The sequence below is a fragment of the Elgaria multicarinata genome, chromosome 6 (assembly GCF_023053635.1).
Source record: "Elgaria multicarinata webbii isolate HBS135686 ecotype San Diego chromosome 6, rElgMul1.1.pri, whole genome shotgun sequence".
Classification (NCBI taxonomy): Eukaryota; Metazoa; Chordata; class Lepidosauria; order Squamata; family Anguidae; genus Elgaria; species Elgaria multicarinata.
In genome coordinates, this window is record NC_086176.1 from 101,977,706 (window position 1) to 102,004,810 (window position 27,105).

A 27,105-nucleotide genomic window follows, 5' to 3' on the forward strand; every position below is an offset into this window, starting at 1 on the left:
TGAGTTACGAATGTGACCACGATACGCTTTTTTAGAAAGCTGCTCGGCCTGTGCTACAGCTGAAGTGGAACAGCAGCTGCGTGGTCTTCATAGTGACGATAGGGAACCCCTCAGTATTTAGCCCTGAAACTCTACATGCATCTCCATAAGATGCTGGTTCAATCGCGCTCCCAACGTGCCTCCAGGTTCTGCATTTTCACACGTCAGGCCCAGCTTTGCTAACATTCCTTCCAAGAGGGTAACTGGCTCTAGAGAAGAACAGATGGCGGAATGCTGTAACAAAAGCTTGTTGGCGCTCTTCAAGAGGTCAAGCCTGCAATCTTATCCCTTTGGAATATGAAGAAAACTATTTATAATGCCTTTCAAACTGTGATAGGTGGCTGCACGGATAAGATAGGGGGGCGCGTCTTGTGCTGGAGGGATGAGCAGCAAGCATTAAGAAACTCAAGAGCAGAAAAGAGAAATAAAGATTAACATTAAGAAATAAAATGAAGACAAGGAGAATTAAGACTGGATGTCCCCATTCATATCTTAGTTTAGCTTTACCTCTCATCATCAACTTCTATCTGCAATATGTTAATAATAATAATAATGATAATGATAATAATGATAATAATAATGGCTTGCCTTTACAGGGATTTTGTATGGATTAGTAAAATAATGTCTTTAGGGTTTACCTCTGAGCACTTCGGAACATATTGGGATGGATCCAGATTTTGCTCATATCATAGAATCATAGAGTAATAGAATAGGAGAGTTGGAAGGGGCCTACAAGGCCATCGAGTCCAACCCCCTGCTCAATGCAGGAATCCGCCCTAAAGCAGCCCTGACAGATGCCTGTCCAGCTGCCTCTTGAAGGCCTCTAGTGTGGGAGAGCCCACAACCTCCCTAGGTAACTGATTCCATTGTCGTACTGCTCTAACAGTCAGGAAGTTTTTCCTGATGTCCAGCTGGAATCTGGCTTCCTTTAACTTGAGCCCGTTATTCCGTGTCCTGCACTCTGGGAGGATCGAGAAGATCCCTGAGTGCAGCTCTGCTTAGGCTCTAGCTGGTGAGAATGGGGTGGGGTGGGGTTTGCTGATTCCCTCCTCCTGCTACAGCCCTCAGCACCACCTCCCATGCTGTTCTGGAGGGAGTCCCAACCCTTCAGAGCAGATGTTCAAGGGACTGTAGTGGAAGGAGGGAATTGGAGAAAACGGCCTCTTCCCTGGTTCCACCAGTGTAAAGGCTCCCCTCGATCAGAAGACTACCATGGAAGGAAGGCAAGGTCTGAATCCAAGCCAATATAAATAAATATTTAGCATTAGCAAAATAATATAATTCAAATATGGCAGGATGGGGACCATTGGAACAACCGTTACTCTCCATCTCCTTAAAAATTGATAGATCGAAGCTGGACTCTTAAAAATAAACTCCAGAGACTTGTACAGTTTTCATGTTCACATATGACCAAGTGACCATTTTGTTTCCTTCTTCATGCAGCCATGAACAGACTTACAAATCTCATCGTATCTTCAGAAGCAGACGAGTCAATTCAGACAGATTCAAGCAATATTCTTATGATTGAAGAAGAAAAGAGTTTTGCAAATCAGAAGGAATCTTTGCACAGGGATAACTCAGATCATATGGCAGAAAGGACAGTGTTGCCTTCTGATGCCAAGACCAAGGAGATATCACCAGATTCCTTGGGAACCAGCTGTGTTCAGGACAGTGCTGTGGTACCATTAGGAGATAGTGATGACTTCCTAGGCAAAACAAGCTCTTCCAAAGAGAAAGACGCAACATGTTTGTTAATCAGGGACAGGTGTACCAAGGAAGATACTTCTGTGATGGCAGAAGAAGATTGTTCTCATTCTAGATCAGATATAATTAAGAATGACCTACTAGGAAGAGCTCTGAATTATGCAACTAACACACAAGAAATTTTGGGGTTTTCTGTCTTGGATTCCATCAACGCCAGCAAGATTTTCACTGTGAATCAAAGCCGCTTGAGTAACTATTCGAGGAATTTCAGCAGCTTAAATGAAGACACTGTGGCTGGAATGGAGAGCAAAAGCAACACTGTTCCAAAATCTATGTATGCTGCTGCAGAGGACTCTAGCTCAGACACAGAGTCTGTAGTAGAAACTCTGGGACTTTCAGGCAGTTCCCCACACTTCCTGTCTGCTTCCAACAAACCTTTGGAGAACCGTAAGGCAATTGATTCGGACGAGGAGCAAATTGAAATTTGCTGTCTGAATCGGGAGCAGCAACACTTTCCGCAGAAGCAGCCAGTCACAGATGTACCTCATCGTCCCCCAGAATGCCCAAATAGTGTTTTGCAGGCAAAAAGCAAGGCAGAAATTGGTTCACTGGAAATATCCAATGGGAAATTCTCATTCGAAGAATCACACTTGCCAAAGCACTTTGGTGTAGAACCCACTGTTCCATCTACCACCTTTCGTTCTCTTTCCCAGGTTTCTTCACCAGGGACAGATAGGTTAGACCATGACAATGCTCTCTGCTCTTTCCATGAGGACGGTCCCTTAAGGAGTGGAGAAAGGATAAGCTTGGAGAGCAGAGAGAAGCTTCTGGAGGCATGTGGGACTTCTGAACATGATGCCCAAGAAATGCATTTGCACATGACAAAGGGCATCAATGGTTGGGACAGCAACCCACTGGACAAAGACGAATGGAATAAAAAACAGCGAACGCACACAGAAAATGATTTAGTAAGAGATTACGGCAGTCATGGGGTTGGTTGTCCTGCTTTGACCAAGAAAGAAACCAATGACTCAGCCCACTTGAGTAAACCAGATGGCCATTCTGTGGAGTATGCATCACAGAGAATAACCAGTAGCCCCAGATCTCCCCTTCTGACAAAATCGAAAGATCCGAGCAAGGCCACGGCTATCCATGACATACTGGAAAAGAATGAAAAGGCCAGTGCCGTTCCTGTCTCAAAAAGTTCAAGCACAAAAATTCAAAGCCCCGGCCAAAGCAAAGGTATTACGATGCCACACAGCCCATCCTCTTCCAAAAAACTGCATCCTGAAGCAAGAGGGGTTCCCCAGAAGAGCATTGCAGAAACTCTTTCAAATAATCAACGAAACAAACCAGGGCCGAAGCTAAAGGGCCTCACTATTAAAAGTAAGTCCAAGACTCATTCGGATGCTCTTAGTGCTGTTCCTGCAAAAGCTGGCAGTACAGATCAGAAAAGGACTTCTCTTCCTGTGCAGTCATCGCCCAGGCTTCTTCCAAAGAAAGGCACTTCACTCCATAACTTAGCTACACACTTGGAACCACCTAGCAGGAGCCTTTCCATGGGTTCGAGGAGTCTTCAACAGGAGGAGGAAAATAAATCATCTTTAGTGGAGCCTCAGGGATCCCCTTCCCCTGTCTTGAATGGTAACAGCAGTGCTGTGAAAAACAACAAAGATAATTCCATTCACAATTTGGAACTTGGCAATGCTGGAACAGCAGAGCACAAAGAAACGCAGATCCCAGTTCAGGTGGTTATAAACAGCGAAAAGAGAGATAATGCTGATGCTGGTGGTTACCAAATGAGAGAAGGTCCATCCCAGATAAATGCACCTTCCAAAGTGACAGTCAAGGATAATGGTTTGAGTGAAAGGACTGAAAAGTGTGGGATGGGGATGGGTCATTTGGATCACGATGGGTGTGAAATTAAGCCATTAGGATCTGATAACCCTGGGCCTTTTAAGACAGAGACTTCTAGTCTTCTTTGTCCCTCTGTTCAGCAAGAGCAATCAGGTCAGGAAATTCAGCGCACTTTCATTGAGGTGAGGCTATCTTCCTCTTCCTCTTCCACACCATCCTCATTAATTCCAGAGGCATCTCTGGAGAAGGAGGAAAGTAACAATAAGAAAAACAACCAGCTAGAAAGTGAGGTGAAAAATTGTAGGCGGAACACCTTTGAGGACGAAAATGTACACAGCACATTAAAACCTGTGACAAGGACCTATTCAATGCCGGCCCAATTATCAAACCATTTGAGGGAGGAGAGTAATGCTATGGACGCACCAACACATCACGTCCAGGATATCCTGAGCAACGTTTCGGGTGAAAAGTATCCTCATACCGAGATAGGCATGCTGAAAATTGTCCATCTGAGTCTGATGAACGGCCAGAACACTCAAGACGAAAAAGCGACGTGTAACAATATCCCCAAATCAAACAGTCAAGAACCACCCTTGACCAACGACAATAGCGGCCGCATTGCAGATAAACTAAAAACGTGCAGGAGGAATTATTACTATTATGAACTCAACTGGCCGCATGATCCGGTTTCGTCTTTTTCGGTGAAACAGCGAATTAAATCTTTTGAGAACCTTGCCAATTTTGATAGGCCCATGGTCAAAGCCATCGACATTCACGCCACCTCTCTCGGCTCGAAACTTCCCATTGGTAGGAGGTTATCCGGCGGTGTTTCCGCCGTCTCCACTACTAACGTCAATGATGCAGTCCAGACGCTGAGGCGGAGCTTGAGTTCCTACTGTGAAAGTGACGTCCCAACATCCCCGCAGATGACAAAATCATCGACCAGCACAGCGTTGACCCATCTGCAGCAGAATTCCCCCGAGGACAGCAGCAGGGATGACGCTCACTTGGGGAAAAGTGAAAGATGTGGCGCTTTGCCGCCATCTACCCCCAACATCCGGAGAAGCAGAGCCTCGGGTGGGTACATCAGGCATGCGCCCTTATCTCGCTCTAAGCTCCGGGAGCTCCGGGCCTTGAGCATGCCAGATCTTGACAAGCTGTGCAGTGGGGACTTCTCCGTGGAGGCCGAGTCTTCTCATTTCAAAACAGAGCTGGAGGTTACACCCGCAGCGAGATCTCTTGGTCTTCCCGTCGAAAGTGTTTCCGGTCCGAATGAATCCTCAGAGCTCCCTGGTCTTGTGATGGCAAGCAGCCAGCATTCCAAAGAAAGCAGCCCCTGGAACAGTGGCTCTGGTACTCCTGGGTCAGCTTCCGATGAGGAAGTGCTACAACAGGATGCAAACCTGAACCAACGGCACTCGGGGAAAAGCTGGTCCATCAGGTTAGTGTCACCATTTGGTTTTGTATCAGGAATGGGTCATGTTCCAGAGACTAAAAGCCACATAGCAAAACATTCTCTTATGGGGAGGGAGGATATAAAGCCTATATTTGGGGCAGTGTACTCTGCATTAAAATGTTAAAATTCTGCACCCAGGTTATCTGAATCCTGTTCAAAGAACAGCTGGATTCTGCAGCTGTTAGGAAATTATGTGCTACAGGCAAACTTGCATCCTTCCTCTTCTTTTGCACAATTTATTCTGCAATTTTAAGAACTATTCTGCATAATAAATTCTGGATTTTGCTCAGTACAGGCAGTCTCCTGGGACACCCCTCCCATAATGCCTGGCTCTGAGGAAGGTCCCCTCAGAGCCAGGCACTTGGGCCTGGCTGGCTCTGTGAAGAGTTGCGCTGGCCTCTTCCTTTGGCTGACGTAGCTCTCCAGAGAGCCCACCTTCTTTTTGGCCTGCACTAAGAGGATTCTCAGCATGAGCCACAAGGCGGGTGACTGAGAGTAGCTTCCCATCCTCTCTTTGGGCTTTGCTAGACGAGGGGTTAGCCAAGGCTGATACCCGGGATCCCGGGTTTAGGCAGGGGTCAACCCTCCCTTGCCCCAGGGTAATGGGCTCCACTTGTAGCTCGCTATTTCCACAGTCCCGGGCTGAGCCTGGGACCGCTAGCCCGTTCCGTGGCTTTTCCTGGCTACGTGGCTTACTCGCGCATAGCCGGGAGAAGCCGCGCACGGGGCAGGGGATCGCAGCCAGGGGGGGAGATTGGGGGCAGGGGGGAGATCGGGGGCAGGGGGAGCGGGGAAACCTTTTTTTAAAAAAACAACTCACCTTTGTCGATCGTGCGCTCCTGCACACCCGGCTCTTTAAAAATTAAAAAATGGCGGACGTGACGGGGCTTTCCTTTAGCCTGTCACATCTGACGTATAGACTGGGGCGACAGCCCATGCTAGCTGCAGCGTGGGCTCGCCCCTCCTCCCGACCGGACTTTCAGGTAGGTCTAGCAAAGGCCTTTCTCTCTGATGATCCCCTCAGAGAAAAATGGAGGGCAGGTGGCTACTCTGGAGAGCCTCGCTCTGCCACAACGGCAAATGCTGCAGTGGGAGAGTAGCTTGTGGGGCTGTCCAGATCACCTGCTGGAGGCAGTGGTGGTGGGCGCTCCTGGCAGGCGGGAGTGTACAATTTGAATTCACCCAGGAGAGCTGGCCCTGTAAGCCATGAAACCAAGGTTGCAGAATCTCACACCTGGGGGCCAAATCCAGACCTCAAGGGGGGAGTTTCAGTCTAGCCTTCTGGGTTTCTCAGGTGGACATGCCCCCCTTTCCCAGGTCCTATCCCCTTTTCCCCAACCACGTCTGGTTTCCTAGTTTGTGTGCAGTTGTTCCCTTCCTAAAAGGTTGAAATGCCCTTCATAAGGCTTAGTTACTTGAAGTAAGAGCTTGAAGATGAAATATGCTGGTATTTGGGGCACTGCCCCTTTTACCTTCAGCCCTTCCCACCACTGGAATATGGCCCCCAAGTGCTTCTCCATAGTGGAATTTGCCCAAAATTCGGCCAAAAGAGTTTCCATGCCCCCTGCATTAAACACATCTCTGCACTTCTCTCTTTTAGCTTGGATCAACTCTTGGTCTCTACTCTGGATCAGCAGAAATTGCAGTTGGTTTTGTCTTCAGTGACAACAAAATCTGACCTCCCTTCTTTACTTCAGGAGGCCAAAGCACAAGCAGAGGTGAGCCTGGACAAAATCAAAATGGAAACCATCGGTGGCCAGGAGTCATAAATTACCCGAGGAAAAGGTTGCTAAGTTTTAAAGGAAGCTTAAGATACTTTCCCTTTTTCAAAAAAATAAATACTGTACAGGGGGAAAATAGCTAATGGCTCAGTTCAGACAACACGTTAGCCAATGGGGTTTTTGGAACTCCACGGTGGAGTTTTTACACCACCATTGAGAAATGTGTTGTCTGGCTGGAGACAACGGTGGAGTTTTTTTGGGAAACACTCGATGCAAAATATCCACACTGTGCAGAAGAGAGTTCCTGCACAACTGTTGTGTTGGGTGTTGTGCGGTGGGCTCCGTGGAGTATTCTGTTGTGTTGAGTTGGCTTTTCCCACTGGCAATAGAGTTCCCTGGAAAGAGTGGCGAAAGGAGCGAGTGCCGCTCTAGGAGAGCTGCCGGGATTGTTTTTTTGCAGCAGTGGCTGATGGGATACCATTGGGAAGACCAGGGGAGGAGAGAGGGCAGAGGAACTGGAAGCCAGTGTGGTGTAGTGGCTAAGGTGTTGGACTGGGAGTCGGGAGATCCGGGTTCTAGTCCCCACTCGGCCGTGGAAACCCACTGGGTGACTTTGGGCCAGTCACAGACTCTCAGCCCAACCTACCTCACAGGGTTGTTGTTAGGATATAAATGGAGAGGAGGAGGATTATGTACACCGCCTTGGGTTCCTGGGGGAAAACAGGTGGGATATAAATGAAATAAATAAATAAATAATCAATCTAAAGAGAGCAGAGCACAGAAGTAGATGTACCTCTTGCTGGATCAGAAACCATGGGCATAAATTGCATGTGCTTCCAAATGAGCGTTAGAATGCACATTCGTCTGTGGTTGCTGCCTATAACCACTGCATCCCACTGAAAGTGATGCACATTTGAATACACATCATTAGAACCACACCGTGGCACAGTTTCTTAAACCCAGGCGGATAATATGTAGACACAAACCGAGAGATCCACCTTTAAAGCCAGTCTATACAATTATTATTTTTTTAGATCGATTAGATAGGAGTATTTGGGAACTGGTAGGATAACTGCTTTGCCCTTTTTCTCACCAGTTAGCATAGGGCCATCCAACGTCTCAATTCCACTCATGGAAACGTATGTTACGATTCAGTGACTCCATCCTAAATGGCGGGACTGCTTGCTGTTTTAAGGGAAAGTGTTGTGAATGATACAGCAAATCTCTTGACATGTTTAAAAAGGATATTTATTTAAGGGATTTCTATCAAACCACTGCGCTAAATCAGATATTAAATCAGGTATTTCTATCAAGCCACTGCTCCAAACCAGATATTAAATCAGGTATTTCTATCAAGCCACTGCCCTAAATCAGATATTAAAACTTAAAATCAGGAATCCACCCTCTCATTACCATTGTAAAAAATATCCCAAGTCCACTTAGGCTTAGTAATCCAGGAAGGCCAGTCAGAAGGCCAAAGGAATTTCTGATCCTCTGGGCAAATGCGTAGAGTGGATATCACACAGAAATGCTGGAAATGTGCTGTAAGTCAAGCAGAACTAAAGTCTATGCTGCACATCAAGCAAGATCCACCACTTAGGGAAATTTTATGAATCAGGCAGCTGAGGTTTCGCTTGATGACAGCTACTGATCACCACTGGGGAAGAGGTGCATCTGGTCTCCCCACTGGACCCCCTCAAAGCCGGACCTCAGCTGGAAATTGGTACCACTCTCTTGGCTGAGAGCGTCATCGGATGCACATTTTATCACACGCTCTTTACTGCCCACTCATGGTATTTTGCGGGTCCTCTTGAGGACGCCGTCCACCTCCCGCGCTTCTTCCGCCCCTTCGGTTCATTGTCACATCACAAAAATAGAGCTGGAAAACCCGGCTTTGTTCAGCTGTAGCGAAATGTGCTGCCATTTCCTTCTATGTGCAGGTGAAGCAGCAGGATAAAAACACCCATGGGCCACATGGTCGTTGTTTACTTCCTCTTTCTTCTCCGTGTAAAGAAAGAGGAAGTATTGTGGGACAGAAGCAGGGGGGAAGTGATGGTAAGGAAACACCATTCTCTCCCCCCCCCCCCGGTCTGATGATGCTCTGAATGTTGGACTCAAGGAAGACAGGACATACCAGTTTTCTTTCTTTCTTAAATGCCTGAATACAAATTCTGGAGACAGATATGAAAATATTAAATCTAGTTGGACTGGCACCTGATCTAAGAAGACCACTACAATTGAAGGCCAACTTTCAGAAGGCAGATACTTCCTTCTAGTTAGAGGAGAAAACTAGCTAATGTACAAGCTCTTTCCTACCTTAGGACTGGGGCAGGCAACTGTGCTCTCTCTCTCTCTCTCTCTCTCTCTCTCTCTCTCTTCGTGGGATCAAATTCTGTGGTTTTAAAAATCATTTTAAAAATCAAAACTTAAGTACAAAGCAGAGCTATAACTCAGGGTGAGGAGCCCAACTTATTTATTTATTTATTTATTTATTACATTTTTATACCGCCCAATAGCCGAAGCTCTCTGGGCGGTTCACAAAAATTAAAACCATCATAAAACAACCAACAAGTTAAAAATACAAATACAAAATACAATATAAAAAGCACAACCAGGATAAAACCAAGCAGCAAAATTGATATAAGGTTAAAATACAGAGTTAAAACAGTATAATTTAAATTTAAGTTAAAATTAAGTGTTAAAATACTGAGTGAATAAAAAGGTCTTCAGCTGGCGACGAAAGGAGTACAGTGTAGGCGCCAGGCGGACCTCTCTGGGGAGCTCATTCCACAACCGGGGTGCCACAGCGGAGAAAGCCCTCCTCCTAGTAGCCACCTGCCTCACTTCCTTTGGCAGGGGCTCACGGAGAAGGGCCCCTGTAGATGATCTTAAGGTCCGGGTAGGTACATATGGGAGGAGGCGTTCCTTCAAATAACCTGGCCCCAAACCGTTTAGGGCTTTAAATGTCAATACCAGCACTTTGAACTTGGAAGGGAAATTTACCCTCACTCACAATCTCTGTTGTCATTGACCCTGGGGATCTGTTTGAATATAAGGTTCTGCAAGTGGGACCAGCAACAAAACGTTGAGACGTGATGGAGTGCTCTCCTGTTCAGGATCCCAGCCAGCCATGCCTTCTGTCAGGATACTCTATTCCATTCCCTCTCCCACCGAAGTTTCTGATCCCATCACCACACTAGTCGCTCAGTGTTCCAGACCCGCTGAGCAGGACTGGCATCAAGAGCAGGCATGGTGGAACACCTACCAGAGGCCCACACCCCAACGGGGGCCCACCAACAAAAAAAGCCCTCCTCAACTTCTTCTTCTTCTTCTTCTTCTTCTTCTTCTTCTTCTTCTTCTTCTTCTTCTTCTTCTTATTATTATTATTATTATTATTATTATTATTATTATTATTATTTGTATCCCGCCTTTTGCCCAATGCTGGGCCTCAAGGCAGCCTTATAAAATTTAAAATATACATGGGGCGGGGGGAACAAAACCATAAACATTTAAAATACACAACAAAATTATAAAACAATAACATAGATGGAGGGCCAGATTATCCTCCAAAGGCCTGCTGGAACAAAAAAGTTTTAGCCTGCTTCCGAAAGCCCATCAAGGAGGGAGCCAGCCTAGCTTCCCTGGAAAGAGAGTTTCAGAGCACCGGAGCAGCCACCGAGAAGGCCCTCTCCCATGTTCCCACCAAGTGTGCCTGTGAAGAAGGGATTGAAAGAAGGGCTTCTCCAGAAGATCTCAAAGCACGGGCAGGCTCATAAGGGAGGCAGGCTCATAACTTGCTCCTCCTCTTCACCATGGCACCCTGCTTGTTCACCTGCCTCTCCGTCTGGCCCAGGCAAGGGTGGTGGTGAGAAGGAGGGGCAGGAGATGTGCTCCTGCCTGCTTGCTCCCCGGCTGTCTGCCTGTTGAGCAAGGAAGTGGTAGCAGTGATAAGAAAGGGTTGGAGGAGCAGTGTCATCCAGTGACAACAGTGGTGAGAAGGTAGACTCACTGAGGGAAGGGGCCCTATCTCAAGTGCCTTGCCCAGGGGCCCTCAGGTACCAGAGCCGGCGCTGCTACTGAGCATGCTCAGTTTTCGTTCGGTTTTGGGGGGGTTCTCACCCCCCACCCCATCGGGGTTTTCCCTTAAAGATTTTTTGTGCTTCTGCAAACCTCAATGTTCCCATAACCCTGACGATACCTCCCTCTTTTGCACAGACCGTGTCTCTTTAGTCACGTAAGGATCCACACGCTTTGCTCAGGGATGATCATTTCCCCAGATGTCCCATTCTTACTGATCATCTTGCCCCATAAGCAACTTTGTGAGTGGTCCAAAACCTTGTGGAGTTAAAACGTCTGCTTCAAATTCTTTTGGTTTATTTGAAGAGCATTTTTATTGTTGGCAGGACTGTGGGCTCGTTATCCCCTCCCCCTTAAGTAATGGGAAATCTATCATGATCCCATAATTAAATGAACTGCTCCAGAAATCCATGTGGGTGATCCATCAGTGTCCCCATTATGTGTGTTACTACACTTGGAAAACCTTTGAATTCCCAACTAGCTGATATTGGGCTGAAAGTTTTCAACACTTAGCCAGCCATCTGGCTCACGCGAGCTTTGCAAACACACACACCACACCACATCAGCCATTCAGCTAGAGAAGGGAGAATATCCGTGGTTAACTGTACTTTACATACAGGTGTGTTTAACCGGGCCCTGATGCCTGCTATGTTTTATGGAAAACCAACTCGAGGGAGGTTTTGAGTGGAGAAGAGGGGAGGTCTTGGGTACAAGCCTGTGAGGTAAGCTAGGTTGAAAGAAGGTCCCTTGGTAAGATCTCAAGTTACCACATGATGAAAAATCACTGACCACAAGCAGTTGGGAAGAGGCCTTGCAGGGCGGGATTTCACAAGACCATAACATGAAGCTGAAGGGAGATGGCCCTGTGGTGTCTTTACTACCTCAGTAATGGTGGTGCAAAATGGCTGATTTCCCCCCCCCCAACGGAGCACATGGACTTTTGGAAACAACACAATTGTGGTTTCCCCACCCTGCTCCTATCTTTCACCACATCTGTATGCCTGGGCAACTTCAAGGCCAGTGACTTGCCTTTATGAGAGCTATAGGTCCACATAAGAGGAATCCTGGGAGAAGGAGACCTCCCACAAGCTCTCTCTACTCTAGTACCTGCTTAAACGTGTGAGTCCCACGAGCTTGGTTGAGCCAGGTGGGTTTGGCGAGTTTCGCAGAAATACTATGCATGGATTTTGTTCCCAGCCAAAAGTCATAAAATGCACTTTTAAGTATTTTCACATAGGATCTTAAGAGAGATTATTTATTCATGCCCGTTTGTAAAATCCAGGAACTCAAATATTTATGAAACTGGATGCTTCTTGGAACATGGTCTGTGTCTGCATACTTTCTCACATCTGCTCTTAAGTCCAGAGTGGCACAAGGACTGGAAAACATTACGCAATGAATAACACTGGCTTTCATTCCACAGTAGGAGGATTCTCATTCTTCTAAATTCATCTAAATCCCATCTCTCTGGACTGGAAAAATACCAGTTTCTGGGACCTACCATACTGCACCTCCACCTTGTTAGGGGCTGGAGAATTCAATCATTGGCTCCTTATACACCTGGTTTGCACATCATAGCTATCCAAGGGTTGTTTAAATAAACCCTGGTTTGTTGTGAACGAGCGAGAGTTAAGTGAGCATGTTGGCATCCAGCCTCCCACTCGCTCCCACTGAGCTAAATAATGTAGGGACACTTCCTTGGTTGTAGGGGAAGAGAAAATGCAGAGTTAGAATCCATGGTTTATTCTTGGGCTCTGAGTTATTTCTCCCTTAACAAACCACAATTCCAGATTTAGCTGTCACAATAAAGAACCCTGGCAAAGAGCATCCTGGGTTGTTTACCTCTGCCTAGCTGCAGCGGAAGAGATCAAACAGTGAGAACTAGTATACACCTTTGCTCCTGCTTCGTTCCCAACAATCCATGGTTTTAACAAACTGCGGGTTGTTGTGTCGTGTGAACCGAGTCATTTACTGTGCCACCAGGCTGTCAGGTCACCAGAGGAACTGCAGGCTCTTCCCTCCAGGCAAAAGAAACTTTAGGACAGAACCCTCCTAGCCAGAGAGCCAGGTGATCAGGAGGAACCAAACATTTGCTACTTCCTCTGACACGGGCAGTTCTACTATTTGGCTACTATTAGTAGCGTAGCAGTGTGGGAATCCCCCCAGCGGTTCCTTTTGAGCCCCTGCTATTGGATGTCAATGTTGTGTGTGTTAAGCAGCCTGTCTCACAACACTAACCTGCTGCCCTCAGGTGCAGTGAAGGACACTGTCCCCATGCCAGTAAGGTCAGATTCAGCTGCCAGTCTGATCAGCTTCTATACATGGATTGGTGGTGGGCTGGGGGGAGAGAGAGAGAGAGAGAGAGAGAGACTTCACTTTGTATTTCACTAGCGGAAGCGGATGACTCCGATGTCAACGTGGTGGGGCATCCGCTCCGGGTTTCAGTCAGAACCGGTCAGAACTCTAAAGGAGCCATCCAATGTGCTTTCTGCAATGACTCTCCAGTTCCACCTTTAATAGTCAGTGGAAGGGCTTTTTGCACATTTCATTTTATCATGAATTGGAGTCGCAACTGGGCCCTGGCATTTAAAACGGGTCTTAAGGCAGAACCCTGAGAAAGCGTAGCTCAGACTGCGTTCTGATTTGGTTGGCGCTTTGTGCTCTACTTGTTGCATAGCTACGGTCAAAATCTCTCCCTCTCTATTCTTCCAGAGCAACTGCCTTAATAATTTGAAAGCATGGCTATGTTAAATAAACATTTTACGATCTATATTTTTAAATGCCTAGAAAGCACATCTTTAAACCTGGGGGCGCTTCTCGTCTCCCAGATACCGTTTGAGTTTTGTTAGCATTTCTTCTGGGCTTTTAAACTTTGGATATTTCCTCTTACCCTTTTTCTTTTCCTTTTTCGTCAGAGCAAAGAAGATGTTCACTTTGTAGTCTTGAATAAAGAGGAAGGATCTGGCCTGGGATTCAGCGTTGCTGGAGGAGTAGACCTGGAACAAAAATCAATCATCGTAAGTGGTGACTGCATCTTTCTCGTAAGGGGGTTGCAAGCCAGCTGGAAATCCGATCAAGTGCTCATTTATCAAGTCAGGCCCCGGCCATCAAGCCCCGTTGCGAACGGCTGCTTGCATCGTTTTGAATACCATCTGCTAATGCGATCAGAGAGGGGAATGGGCCCCGGTGCCGAATAAACCCTGACGCATAATATAACCCAGGAGGAATCTCGGTGAGAGCCTCAGCCACGCGTCTCGAGGATTTAGGGTCTGTGGGATCAGCAGCCTCCAAGTCCTGACGACCATCCATCACGTGCCCTTTTATCCAGTGATCCCCAGATCGTGCGCTGGGGCACGCCCATGTGCCACGAGAAAACGTCCGGTCCGCCACAAGAAAATAAATTCATTAAATACCAACAGGCTCCCATGACCTCAAAGGACCCGCCCCACACCCCAGCATCAAACAAACTCTGCCACATTTAATTGCTATTTAATTAAAGGCTTTTCACAGCTTTCTCAGCCCCAGGCCAGAGGAACTTAGTTTCAGCCAGACAGAGCTGGGCTGAAGCTTTCTGCTCATTTGGGGTTTGGGGCGGGGGGCGATAGTGCAAACAGAAAATGCCCCGGGGGGGGGGGCAGAGTGATGAAAACCTCCCTAAAGATCAGGGAAATAGAAATACTTGAGAATTTTGGGGGCAGGGGGGTAGCTTACCTTTGCTTTTTTATAATGTATGTGTTGTTGTTTTTAGCCAAGGCAGGGTGTATTATTTATTTATTTGTTTGTTTATTTATTTATTTATTTACACTTTTTCAAGCCTCTATGAGGCTTTCCTCATCTTTCCTACCTCGTTTCTAGATCCAGAATGCCTGTAGAAACAACTCTGTCCCAACTCTGTTGTTCCCGTGGGCGTTCTGGTCTGGCCCTCAGGAAACCCAGACAAGAAGCTTAGTATAGTACCCTGTGAGAGGCTGAGGATTGTTGGTTTAAAGTGGGGGTGGGAGAAAGCCCACAGCCACCTAATTTAAAACTAAGGTAAGCAGCTTCCCCGCCCCCCACTCCACCCTAATGATCAGAATCTTTCCTGTGCCTAAAAGCAGCTGAAAATCTCACCCTTTTACAGGCCCTAGAAAGGCGAGGAGAGATTTTAAGCTCATCTTTACTCTTAAAAAGTTTCTGGTTTCTTCCAGGAAGTATAACACACTCAGACTACATCTAGTGGCTCTGTCATATTCGTACACAACAGAGGCTGCCCACCACACCTCTGCATGATCCACTGCTCTGAACTCACCTCTTTCTAAGCAGCCCCTGATGCAGACAGATAATTCTGGGTCTTTGCATCAGGAGTGATCAGATCATTTGATAGCTTCTAATCATAGAATCATAGAATCGCAGAGTTGGAAGGGGCCTACAAGGCCATCGAGCCCAACCCCCTGCTCAATGCAGGAATCCACCCTAAAGCATCCCTGACAGATGATTGTCCAGCTGAAACCCAACAGAACTGCCTGCCCCCAGAGGAGTCTGTCTGTTGCATCCCTGCACGGATCAGTGCTCTGGGCTTACCTCTTTGCAGTCAGAAGGTTGCATTCGCGGCTGAGTCATAGCTGCACTTACACTCTTTCTCACAATAACACCTTTTGGGTGTAGGAGTGACGTTTATGGGGAGTGTGATTCTACTTTTAATTCAGAAAAAAAAGTGTGCCTCACCCACTAGATGTTTGGAAAGACTGCCTTACTCTCATAGTCAATATCTTATGTGGCTGTTTGATTGGATTTGTAGCCTGGCTTATCCCTAGGTCTTAAGGTGGGAAACAAAACTTCGGTATTTTTTACGTTCTTACAACAGTCCAATTAGATTTGGGACTTTTATTTATTGTATTTTTATTTATTGCACTTCTACGCTGCTTGGGAGCTCAGAGCAACTTAAGAACATAAGAAGAGCCCTGCTGGATCAGATCGAGGGTCCATCCAGACCATCGTTCTGTTCACACAGTGACCAACCATCTGTTGACCAGGGACCCACAAGCAGGACGCGAATGCAATAGCACCCTCCCGCCCATGTTTCCCAGCAACTGGTATACAGTACATAGGCATTCTGCCTCTGATACTGGAGGGAGCTTATAGCCATCAAGACTAGTAGGCATTGATTGCTTTCTCCCCCAGGAATTTGCCCAGTCCCCTTTTAAAGCCATCCAAATTGGTGGCCATCACTACACCTTGTGGTAACGAATGCCATAATTTAACTGTGCGCTGTGTGAAGACGTATTTCCTTTTATCTGTCCTGAATCTCCCACCAACTAGCTTCATGGGATGACCCCTTTGGTTTCTAGTATTATGGGAGAGGGTGAAAAATGTCTCCCTATCCACATTCTTCACACCATGCGCCATTTTGTACACCTCTACCCATGGTTCCTAATAGCATCCCCTCCAACTCAGGCAGCTTACAGAGTCAGAGTGGCTTAGCTTCAGGAGGAGAACTGCACAGTGTGCCTTGGGACCATATTCCAAGAGACATCTGGCCCCAAAGCATTACAAGTGTTGTGTGTTTTAAACATTAGGAATGGTTCTATCTAAGCTTGGCTGACATTCCAAACATTGATCCTCATCAGACGTGGGGGAAATCGCATTTCCCTGCTTTGCCTCCTGCTTTTGTCCCGCAATAGGGATGAGCAGCTGCCTCTTCCTTCACACAGGGAAGAAAGAGGAAGCAAGCAATGACCACATGGCCCATTCAATGGACTTTTTTTATTGCACTGCTTCTCCTGTGCACAGCAGGAAATGGCAGCATGTTTTATTATAGTAAAAAAAAAAAAAAACACAACCCGGATTTTCCAGGTCTTATTTTTTGATGGAAAAAAAGAGCAGAAGGAGCAGGTGATGGATGGTGTCGTCAAAAGGACCTGCAAACACCCGTGAGTGGCCAGTAACAAGCGTGCTATAAAACGCTCATCTGATGACACTCATTACGCTTTAAGGCTCTTTCCCCCATTGTAAGCTTGATATTCCTATGAGACCTTTGCTAGACCAGGCTATATCCCGGGCTGATACTCGGAATCATCCCTGTGCATCCAGATGACGCACAGGGGATCCTGGGATCAGGGAGGGATCATCCCGGGATCAGGGAGGGATCATCTCGGGATCAGGGAGGGATCATCCCGGGATCAGGGAGGGATCACTCCTCAGGAGCGCTGCGCCCATCGGGGTTAGGGTGGGGGGAGTGGGGAAATCGATTTTAAAAAAACAACACTCACCGGTTGTCGCTGGAGCACTCCTGAGCTCCTGTCTCTTTAAAAACAAAAAAAGCGGCCGCAATGCCTCTCTTCTTGAGGTCGTCGCGCCTTGCGTGTAAATGAGGGCGAGATCTCGCGTTATTCACAATGCGAGGTCTCCCCGCCTCTCCCCCGGATTTTCAGGTAGGTCTAGCAAAGGCCTAAGTTAGAGAAACCATGTTAAGTACTTCTGCAGCTATTCAGGGGGCTTGCCTTGCTTCTCTACAATGTGCACACACTTTTTCCACACGAGCATTTGTTCAGGAAAAGGGGTTTGTATAAGGGCTACTTCATGCATTATTATTTCTTCCATGGAGAGATTAATTTTCATGTGTAAGGATGCCAATGATTGATATGCATATGGCTGGCCGTATTCCCCTTTGATGCAGCAAGGCACTTCTTACATCTTCGTAGGAAATGATAGTATATGAAGCATTATTTTACTGAATGACATACACCATTTTAATTTTATTTATATTGTTTCAGCATTGATCGCCGTCTTTCAGGGCTAGCCCTTCCTAAAGTAGCCCACGGCCTATTAAAAACACTTGCTTCATTATACATAATTGTAATCTATAAAGCACAAAACATCTGAGCATATTAAGTCAGTGGCAATGAAAGCAATATCAACACTATAAAACAATATACATATAAAATCAGGCAGCAAAAAATGGAAGATTAAAAATAGCTGTTAAATATGGAGTTTAAAACCTTTGTAAAAGCAAAACAAAAACACCCAGCATTTCAAGTGACTTTGTGGTTGCTAAATTAAACCACCAAAATTGCACATAATAGAAAGCATCAACAATATGAGGACATATATAAGCTATAAAAGAATTTGCAGATAGATGCCCAGATGGTACTGTGATAACTCATCTTATGTATTTGTGCTAAGTTGTTAAAGATACTGCCTCTCAGATTATTATTTTTTGAGAAAGATAAATATTTTTGTAGCTTGGCTTTAAAAAAGAGATAGCGATCTCATCACAGAGGGTGATTTTTTTTTAATAGATAGTCCTAGTATTAATTAGGATTTCTCTAAATTAAAGGGGGGGAAACATATCCTTATCAGGGTTTTTTTCTTCTGGATTCTTTCCTCTTTTAGATGTGATTTTGAATTTGAAACTTCCCCTCTCGGCAAAACTCTTCTGTTCAGTGAACAGTGCCATCTAGTGGCAGAATTATAGCATCACACCGACTTTACACACTGGGGATATCCCATGATAATTTAAATACTGCATTATCTCCGATTTTTTAAAAAGCAAGATAACCAGGGGAACACACATGAGACGTCCTGGAGGTTGATGGCGTCGTGTACAGGACCCGCAAATGTCCATGAGTGGATAATCATGAGCGTAGAATAAATCACTCATATTGAGACATTCTTAGTCTCTCAAAACAAAACTTGCCTGTCTGTTGTATGGCTTCACACACAGGACTCCTTATCTTCTCCTCCTTTCACCATCCCTTTGTTCTGTTTTTGGTCTATTTTTAGATTTTTCCCTTTGTGGCGTGGGCACATTAGCTGCACATGGCAGCTAGCTCCTACCTCATCTGGGAATTCCACAAATATTTTTGGGTGGAGTAGTGAGGCTAGACAAACTTCCAGCCATGCATGGCTTCTCACAGTATTGTTACTTTTAAAAAAAAATATGAAGGGAGTGTAGGTCCACCAATGGCTATAGATCATGATAACTAATAATCCACTTGCTTGAGCCTTAAGGACAGCTTGCACAGATCGGAGGTCCTTAATTTGAGAAGGGAGCTGCACTAGATGGTCTTTTAGTGCCTACCAACTCTGTATTTCTATGACTGGAACATTTCTGTTCAGGACCAGTATACCTTAAAAAGGAGTCCACTGTTTTTATTACACCTTGCTTGTGAGCTTCCCAAAAATATCTTGCTTGCCACCACAGGGGACAGAATGCTGGGATAGATTTACTTACATTCTTATTAGGTGATAATATTTTGGAAAGCATTGTTTGCTGCCTATATTTATAGCACACTTCCCTTAGATGTGTTGGACTACAACCCATCCTCCCCAGCCACCATGGCTTGACCATGCTGGCTGGGAACACTAGGAGTTGTACATCTGGAGGGCACCAGGTTGGGGAAGGCTGATGATTTTTTTGATTTTTTTTTTTGCATTGGGGAAGTAGTGTTCCCGGATAACTTTGTCTACCAGCCTTAATCAGTTTAGTGAGTAGTTTAATCAGCTATGTGTTTGGTTGATTAATTAGGGAGGCATTTTTAATCAGTGGTGCTGAGAATTTAGTCTATACTTGTTGGCATAGTTGGCCCATCCCAGATAGGGCCACGGGCCACAAGGAGAAACTCCGTAGGCCATATTCGGCCTCTGGGCCAAAGGTTCCCCATCCCCATTCTAATGGGTGATATATTGGTCCGGTTCAAACCATGGGTGGATTTCCCTGTGGGGCTTTTGGTCATGGTGACAGCTCCCAATTTGTACATTTGGAGCACAGAGGGGGCATGCCGTAGCTTTTCATTGCAAACCTGGTGATGGTGGGCTGTTGGGATGGTTGACAAGCCACCCACAACCCTAAAACAGCCCATGGGTTCTGGATGACTTGTCAACCACCCCAACGGCTCACCCTCACCAGGTCCACATGCAATGAGAAGCTACAGCACACTTCCGCCATACCCCAAATATTAAAAATGGTGGCCACCATTGCAACAGAAACCCCTATTCACCCACAGTGGCTTCTCGTTATGTGTGAACCAGGCCATTCTGTTAAATTGTGTATTATCTCAGGGGGCCAAGTGGCTGGGGGGATTTAATGATGGGGGGGATCAAGGCACCCTTGGGCAGCCGCAGTAAAGCCCCTAGAGAGCTGCATATACCTCCTGGGTCATAAAAGTACTCACAAATCAATCATTTGAGGGGATAAAAGGCAACTGCTTTAATCAACTCATAACTCTTTAACCAGTTGACATCCTTCATCACAATGTGTCCTCTTGAAGGTCCACCGGGTGTTTTCAAAGGGAGTCGCATCCCAGGAAGGGATAATCCACCGTGGAGACCTCATTCTTTCCATCAATGGCATCTGTCTTGCGGGCTCCGTGCACGGGGATGTGCTCAACGCTCTTCACCAGGCAAGGCTCCACAACTACGCCATCGTTGTCATCAAGAAGGAGAGAAGTGGAGGAAGTAATTCGTCGTACGGGTCTGAAGCGTCTTCCCCTGGCAGACAAACATCAACGGCTGCAACCATGGGAAGAGGAGCAGGTACAGTATCAATTCGAGTGCAGCTGGACTGAATCCAACCCAAGGAAAAGCCAACTGGCGGATGGGTGGGAGGGTAGCCAGATATGCTTTGCATTATAGCCGTCTGTGCATTTAAGCAGTTGGACAGAGCAAATGAAAACACACTCAAGTTTTCCTTTGGCACTCAAACAGCATTTTAAGAAGTCCTCCAGGCAGGTAGATGCTTAGGTATTGCAGGCCCCGACTCGCTGATATGGAACTGAATGGGTCAGTTTCCATTAAGAACAACTGGAAATCAGATCAGGCTCGTCAGATGTTGGTTTATGAATGATGTCATAAATACAAACGTTTTAGCATCTCGTTCCCAGAGACGTTTGGATTCACACGCATTTTTGCGATCCAAGATTGAGCTATTCCAAGAGAAATGCTAGAACTCTGTGCCAATAGCTAAAAAGGATTCTCCCCCCACCCCAATTACAACGGTCTGTTTATGAATTCCAGGCAATGGAAACAACACAGGGAAGGAAAGAACTGGGAATGGTGATTTATTCCTCCCAAAGGGCTGGGAAGCAGGGACATGTCTGTGATGGTTTGCTTGGGACTCCCTGACGCTCTCCTTCGCCATGACTTCTCAGCGCTGGTGATTTCCCAACGCTCGGTCATGAAAACCAAGTCGAATGAGCGCTCTGCGTGGCTCTTTTTCTCCCCCTGAAGGTCCAGGTGGAGAGACCGGCGATGCCATTTGCGTTGAACTTCTGAAGACTTCTGCCGGCTTGGGTTTCAGTCTGGATGGGGGGAAAGCTTCAATCACTGGAGACAGACCTTTGCTCGTCAAAAGGATTTTTAAAGGTACTTGGAAAGCTGTTTTCCAGAGTCCCTGTTCATTGGCGGCGGCAAGCGATGGCTGTAAGCAATAAGTATTTGTTGTGTTGTACCGATTGCGGCGGGAGGAGTTGGCAAGCACAAATTAACTCCAAGCAGTTAACAGCTAATTGGCTTATTGCGTTGTTTTGATACTTCATTCATTTATTTCACTTCTATGCTGCCCCAAAACATAATATAACATCTTTAACATGCAGCATTTAAAACAGCTAAAAGCAAACAAAACCCAGTTACAATAAGATACTGGAACCTGATCAAACAATTGACATAAATGCCCATTCATGTGCCGTCAAATGCTTGGGAGTAGAAGAAAATCTTAATCTTGCGGTGAAAGGATGACCATGTTGGATCTCAGTGGGGAGAGTGTCCCACGATCAGGGGGCCAACACCATGAAGGCCCTCCCCCTTGTTGCCGTTCTCTGAGACTTCTTTGGAGGAGACACACCAAGCAGGATATGGCACTATCAAAGCGGTATGAAAGCGGTATATAAGAGGTATTTACAGCGGTATTGAAGTGCACCGACAACTGTAGGTGCCCATTGACGCCTACCATATACCGCTTTCATAGTGCTATATCCTACTTAGTGTAGATCTGGCCTTGGAGGAAGGTCACAGGTGTTGATTGTAGCATCTCGGTAGGTTCTTGCTTGTTTTGTTGCGTTCCAGAGGGAGAGCTGTCAGGCTGCAGTCTTACAGTAGGGGTGGGCAGAAGGTAGTTCAGTTCTTACTGGTAGTTCTTTGGGAAATTTGCAGTGAGGGAAGGGTTACTTATTTCCAATAGTTTAGCAATGGCGAGCAAAATTATAAGTACATTTTTGGATAGCCAGTGGCACAGGGCATGAGAGCAGCCCAGGAGAAGCCTCACTGGGCCTCTTCTCGATGGCAAATGACATACTCCATGCGTGGCTTCCAGCTCCACGATCTTTGTCACCAAATGATGCACTTTATGTGGGACCGTGCTTCCCAGAGACCTGTCCTTGCATCATGCCATGCAGGGGATTATGGGACTGGCCACTAGGAATGTCGTGAGCACCGGACTGGGTCCAGGAGTCCAGCGGATTCCCCCGCACCTGGCCCCCGCTGACCAAGACATGGGGCACTTGCAGGCATGTTTGTCGAGTGTCATGTGGTCCGGGAGCACCCTGCAGCCGTCCGCTCCTCGAGGCGAGGCGCCATTTTTACGCAAGATGGGGGCTCCATAATTTGCACTATCACCAGTATGCCCAACTCAGTTGTTCTGTTGCCGTTTTCATTTCTCTTGAGATTTTTGCCTTCCTAGCCTTGGGCAGGTCCTGGCCCTCGAACTCTGTTCTTTCTCCGAAAAACGGAAATTTAAAACCTCATGTGCAAATGCCATGTATTGTACATTGCAGCACACTTTCCAAATTAAAAGCAGCCTAGGCATGATGAACAGTAATTAAAATTCCATATCACCGCATCATACATGTGCTGCTGTTTGAATTGTAATGAATTATATTTTAGAGGTGGAATTCCAATGGAGTTTAGAAATGCAAATTACATTCTTGGAGTCTCTTCCTCCGCACACCCCTCCGCCTTCCTTGTGTTCCTTCTGCCCTGATTTTAACTTTTTTGCCAACAGGTGGCGCTGCAGAACAAGCCGGAAAACTGGAAGCGGGCGATGAAATTCTTGCCATTGGGGGGAAATCGCTACTTGGACTCATGCATTACGATGCCTGGAACATCATCAAATCTGTCCCAGAGGGACCAGTTCAGTTGCTTATCAGAAAGCACCAGCCTCCAGCGTGATGCGTGCAGTATCGTTGTGCTTAACTTAACCTTGTGAGCACACGCTTCCACGTTGTGCGTGCGAGAACCATTACATGCATTGCAAGAGCTGAGCCTTGATGATTAAGTGGCATTGCTAAAATCAGCCCAGGAACGCCAAGATACATAAGCCAGGAACACATCCCAGTCAGTGCACCGCTGTTTTATAAATGGCACCTTTCCTCTCGCCCTCAGGATCTAAGAAATTAAAGTGCCACGTACTTTCCTCATTCGCTACATGGACTTCTGTGTATCCAAATCTCCTTCCTGCCATTCTGGAGGCCTCCTACTCAGTCACTTATATGGAGCTGAACCAAGACAGGGCTGTTGTGTTTAGGGATATGCCTTGAAATTAATACAAGGATTCTGCTTGGGGACATGTGAAGTGAAAAGACTCCCACAGAGCATGTGCAGAGTGCATGTGCCACCTCACCTGGGCAACTGACCTCACACATCTGGGACCATGGGTAGAAGGAATCTTTAAGTCAGAGGACGTGGCTGTGGGGCAAACTGAGTCCCAGCAGCTCTCATTTTATAAATTAATCACTGGCTATGTGTACACTTTGCTTTCACCCCATAGATGGTGTGCAATAAATGGTACTTTGCAAAGATTTCATGGGAAATCCCAGTGGCATATACAAAAAGACTATATCTGGATTCTTCCAGCTACAGTCAAGAGGATTCAAAAAATGTCTTCTTTGCTTTCTCCCAACCGTTCCATGGAAAGATTATGGAGCAGGCCAGAGCTCAGTAAAGAAGAATACTTGCTTTGCATTTGTGAGCTCCCAGTTTTCAATTCCTGGCACCTCTGCTTAAAAAGATCAGAGGCTCCTGAGCTCAAAGTCCTGTGCCTGAGATCCTCTGGAGAACTGCTGCCACTCAGAGCAAACAATACTAGGCAGGAGGACCAATAAGGCAACTTCACTCGTTCGTTTGGGAGCCACTAGTCATGAAGGTGCCTCAGGTTTCATGGTGATCGCATCTTCCCTCTCCTTGGTGAACTATTAAGTGCTCGAAAAAGGATACATGACATAAGTTTTATAGCTGGTAACTCTTTGTTGGGAAATGTAGAAGGCTTTAGCAAATTTGGGTAGGTTTTTAAAAGTCGTCATGATTAGTTAGCTGTGTGTCTGCCCTTACACATTTTTATACTTCACAGGCTAGGAGATGAAACTTGTCTTCTGTTTGTGACAACAGGAACTTTCTGGCCGTACCATCTAGTTCTAACTTCAGCTGACTTGTGGGTCCGGGATGCATTTAGTAAAAGTAGGAGTATGTCTGGAACAACCTTGCTATTTTTGCAAGTGTTTTTCTTTCATCAAAATGGCTTGAAACAAGTATATATGTTTACAAATAATCTTGTTAAAACCACAATGAAAATGGGTTCCCTTTGTTTCCCTAATCCAGCAAAGGAATTCTCTGCTCTGAACCAGCCTTCCACATATGTAGTGAAGCCTCGATACAAATGTGCATCTGTTGTTAAATTGCAATGCACATCAGCGGTATACTGAACTGGCTAGATGCAAGCCTTTCTACACTAGGCTTTTATCGTGTGCTTGTGGTTCCTCGCTCACAGTAGTTTGCGGCTTGTCATTCTTTTCTTCCAAACGAGAAAAGTATGGTATTTTTCTCAATGGCATGATATAAGCCTCATGCGTTGGCATAACTCTGCTATACCACAGCACCACCTAGTGGTTGTATAATGGAACATATAGAAAGGCAGAGAAAGAAACGTCCAGAAAAAAATATGTATAAAGTAGCTGATCTTAATCCCACAAAGAATCTGGAAGCAGAAGCTTTGATTAAAAAAAAACTCATGTAGAAAATCCCTGCATCTTTTAGATATACACACCCTTATCCATAGCCACAGGTTGATTTCCATGACTAGTTTCCTGCTACGAAAGCTAGATCGTGGAAAGTGTGTGTGTAGTTCACAGTTAATTTAGCAAACATAATAATATATACACTCCCCAGAGCCTCATATGCACTGGTCTTGAATGTTTCATACATAGTCAAAGCACATGTCTGATAGGCCATTTTGATGTGTAAATTATTTTAGGTACAGAGTGTTCAAAATACAGGAGATCAGAATAGTTTTTTAGAAAATAAAGCACAGGTGATTGAAAAAAGTATATACCCATGTGTTAACACAAAGCAAGATAATAATCCTAAATAAATAAGGGGGTACATTACCTTGTGGGGGTCTTTGCCCTGAAAGATGCCATAAAAATTCTGGAAATAAAAAAGAATACATAGTTTGTTCCTATTGCCTTAAATTGATGTGTCAGTATCAAGGATAGATCCAAAAACTCCAGAACTAGACAATGCTGAATTTATTTTCTTTTAAATCCAAATAATTTTTATATTTGTGATGGACTATCCCAAGCCATTCCAGCCTTATATCCTGTGTGGGTTTTATTTTATGAATTTGTTTGAATACATGCTTTGTTTACTGGAAGGAGTTGAAGGAGGCAATTCCAATCAAGCCTTCCTATGTTTCCTCCATTTTTCTTAAAACTGAGATATACTTTTAGTAGTAGTGCTTAATGCTATTTACTCAGCAAAAATTAATAACCTTACCCCTGTTAAGGAAAAAAAATATCATCCAGGCTAAGGGAAAGTTTTGTGCAAGCTGTAAAACTTGCACCCTGCTTTGTGAATGTTGGTCCTTATGAAATATTACTTTACTCATTTCAGAACTCTACTCACTACCAATATGTCTGTAAAGAAACGGGTGATTCGATTCAGTACAAATAATGCCTCTAATCTAATGCTTCGCTACTTCAGATCCTTGCACCTGTGGTTACATTGCAACCCTCTTACTGCATCCCATAGGACTCAGTTGGAACCATGGAGTACAATGCTAGTCCCTGTGAAGTTCCATGGGAAAGGGGGAAGTATATTTGGGGTGTGTGTGTGAGTCCAGTATGGTGTAGTGGCTAGAGTTTTGGACTAGCACAGGGGAGACTCGGGTTCTAATCCCCATTCAGCCATAAATAAGCCCATTGGGTGACTTTGGGCCAATCACTTGATTCTCAGCCTAACCTACCACACAGGGTTGTTGTGAGAGTAAATGGAGAGGAGGAGGAGGAGGGGGAGGGGGAGGGGGAGGATCATGTATGCCACCTTGAGCTTCTTGGAGGAAAGGTGAGATATACCTCCACTCCCCAAACCAGCTGCCTGCTTTTTATTTCTTTGGGGCCTGGATGTGACAGTTCAGAGCATGACAAAAAGGATGGGTTGTGTAGGGCTGGCTATTATATACACAGAATCATAGAATAGTAGAGGTGGAAGGGGCCTATAAGGCCATCGAGTCCAACCCCCTGCTCAATGCAGGAATCCACCTTAAAGCATCTCTGACAAATGGCCGTCCAGCTGCCTCTTGAATGCCTCTAGTGTGGGAGAGCTCACGACCTCCCAAGGTAACTGGTTCCATTGTCGTACTGCTCTAACAGTCAGGAAGTTTTTCCTGATGTCCAGCTGGAATCTGGCTTCCTGTAACTTCAGCCCATTCTTCCGTGTCCTGCACTTCTGGATGATCAAGAAACAATCCTAACCCTCCTCTGTGCCACCACCATTCAAGTATTTGAAGAGTGCTATCATGTCTCCCCTCAGCCTTCTCTTCTATATTTATAATGTTCTGATATTGTTTCCTAATTTTCAATTACTACCATAACAGTGTTGGTTTTGTACTTTTCCCCAACCCAGTATTCAAGGTTTATTAAAACGCTGTCAGCAAGAAGAATCTAAATGCCTTCATCCTTAACAAGGATGCATTTAAAAACAGGGAGATGTTTCATGTGAGCATTCTCCATCAGAAACTTGATGAGTTTATGGAAAATGAGGCATAATATATTGTAATGTTATAGACATTTATTTGGGAGTACGAGTCATCACAAACGAATTATTCAGAACATATTCAAACTGTTTACAGACAGTCTGTTTGTCAGACACGAGCTGCTACCAAAAGCAAGGATTTTGTAGTAAAATGCTCAATATGCTGTAAAAGTTATGACAGATTTAACTTTTATGCTGGTCTGTTAACTAGCTCTAAATATAAGCGATCTGTTTCTCTATTACTGTTAAGCATTT

The 27,105-nt window shown here is 45.6% G+C and overlaps 1 protein-coding gene across 3 annotated transcripts in view; it reads left to right on the plus strand.

The window, feature by feature from the left end:
* PDZD2 (PDZ domain containing 2) overlaps positions 1-24,544 on the plus strand; it is a 212,467-nt gene extending 187,923 nt beyond the window's left edge. For all 3 annotated transcript variants that reach the window (XM_063128182.1, XM_063128183.1, XM_063128184.1), the window contains exons 19-24: positions 1,483-5,041; positions 6,657-6,774; positions 13,770-13,871; positions 20,103-20,367; positions 21,061-21,195; positions 22,829-24,544. In XM_063128182.1, the coding sequence (XP_062984252.1) occupies positions 1,483-5,041; positions 6,657-6,774; positions 13,770-13,871; positions 20,103-20,367; positions 21,061-21,195; positions 22,829-22,995 (4,346 nt within the window). In that variant the 3' untranslated portion in view covers positions 22,996-24,544. The remainder of the gene's footprint in view (positions 1-1,482; positions 5,042-6,656; positions 6,775-13,769; positions 13,872-20,102; positions 20,368-21,060; positions 21,196-22,828) is intronic.
* Positions 24,545-27,105: the final 2,561 nt, after the last annotated feature.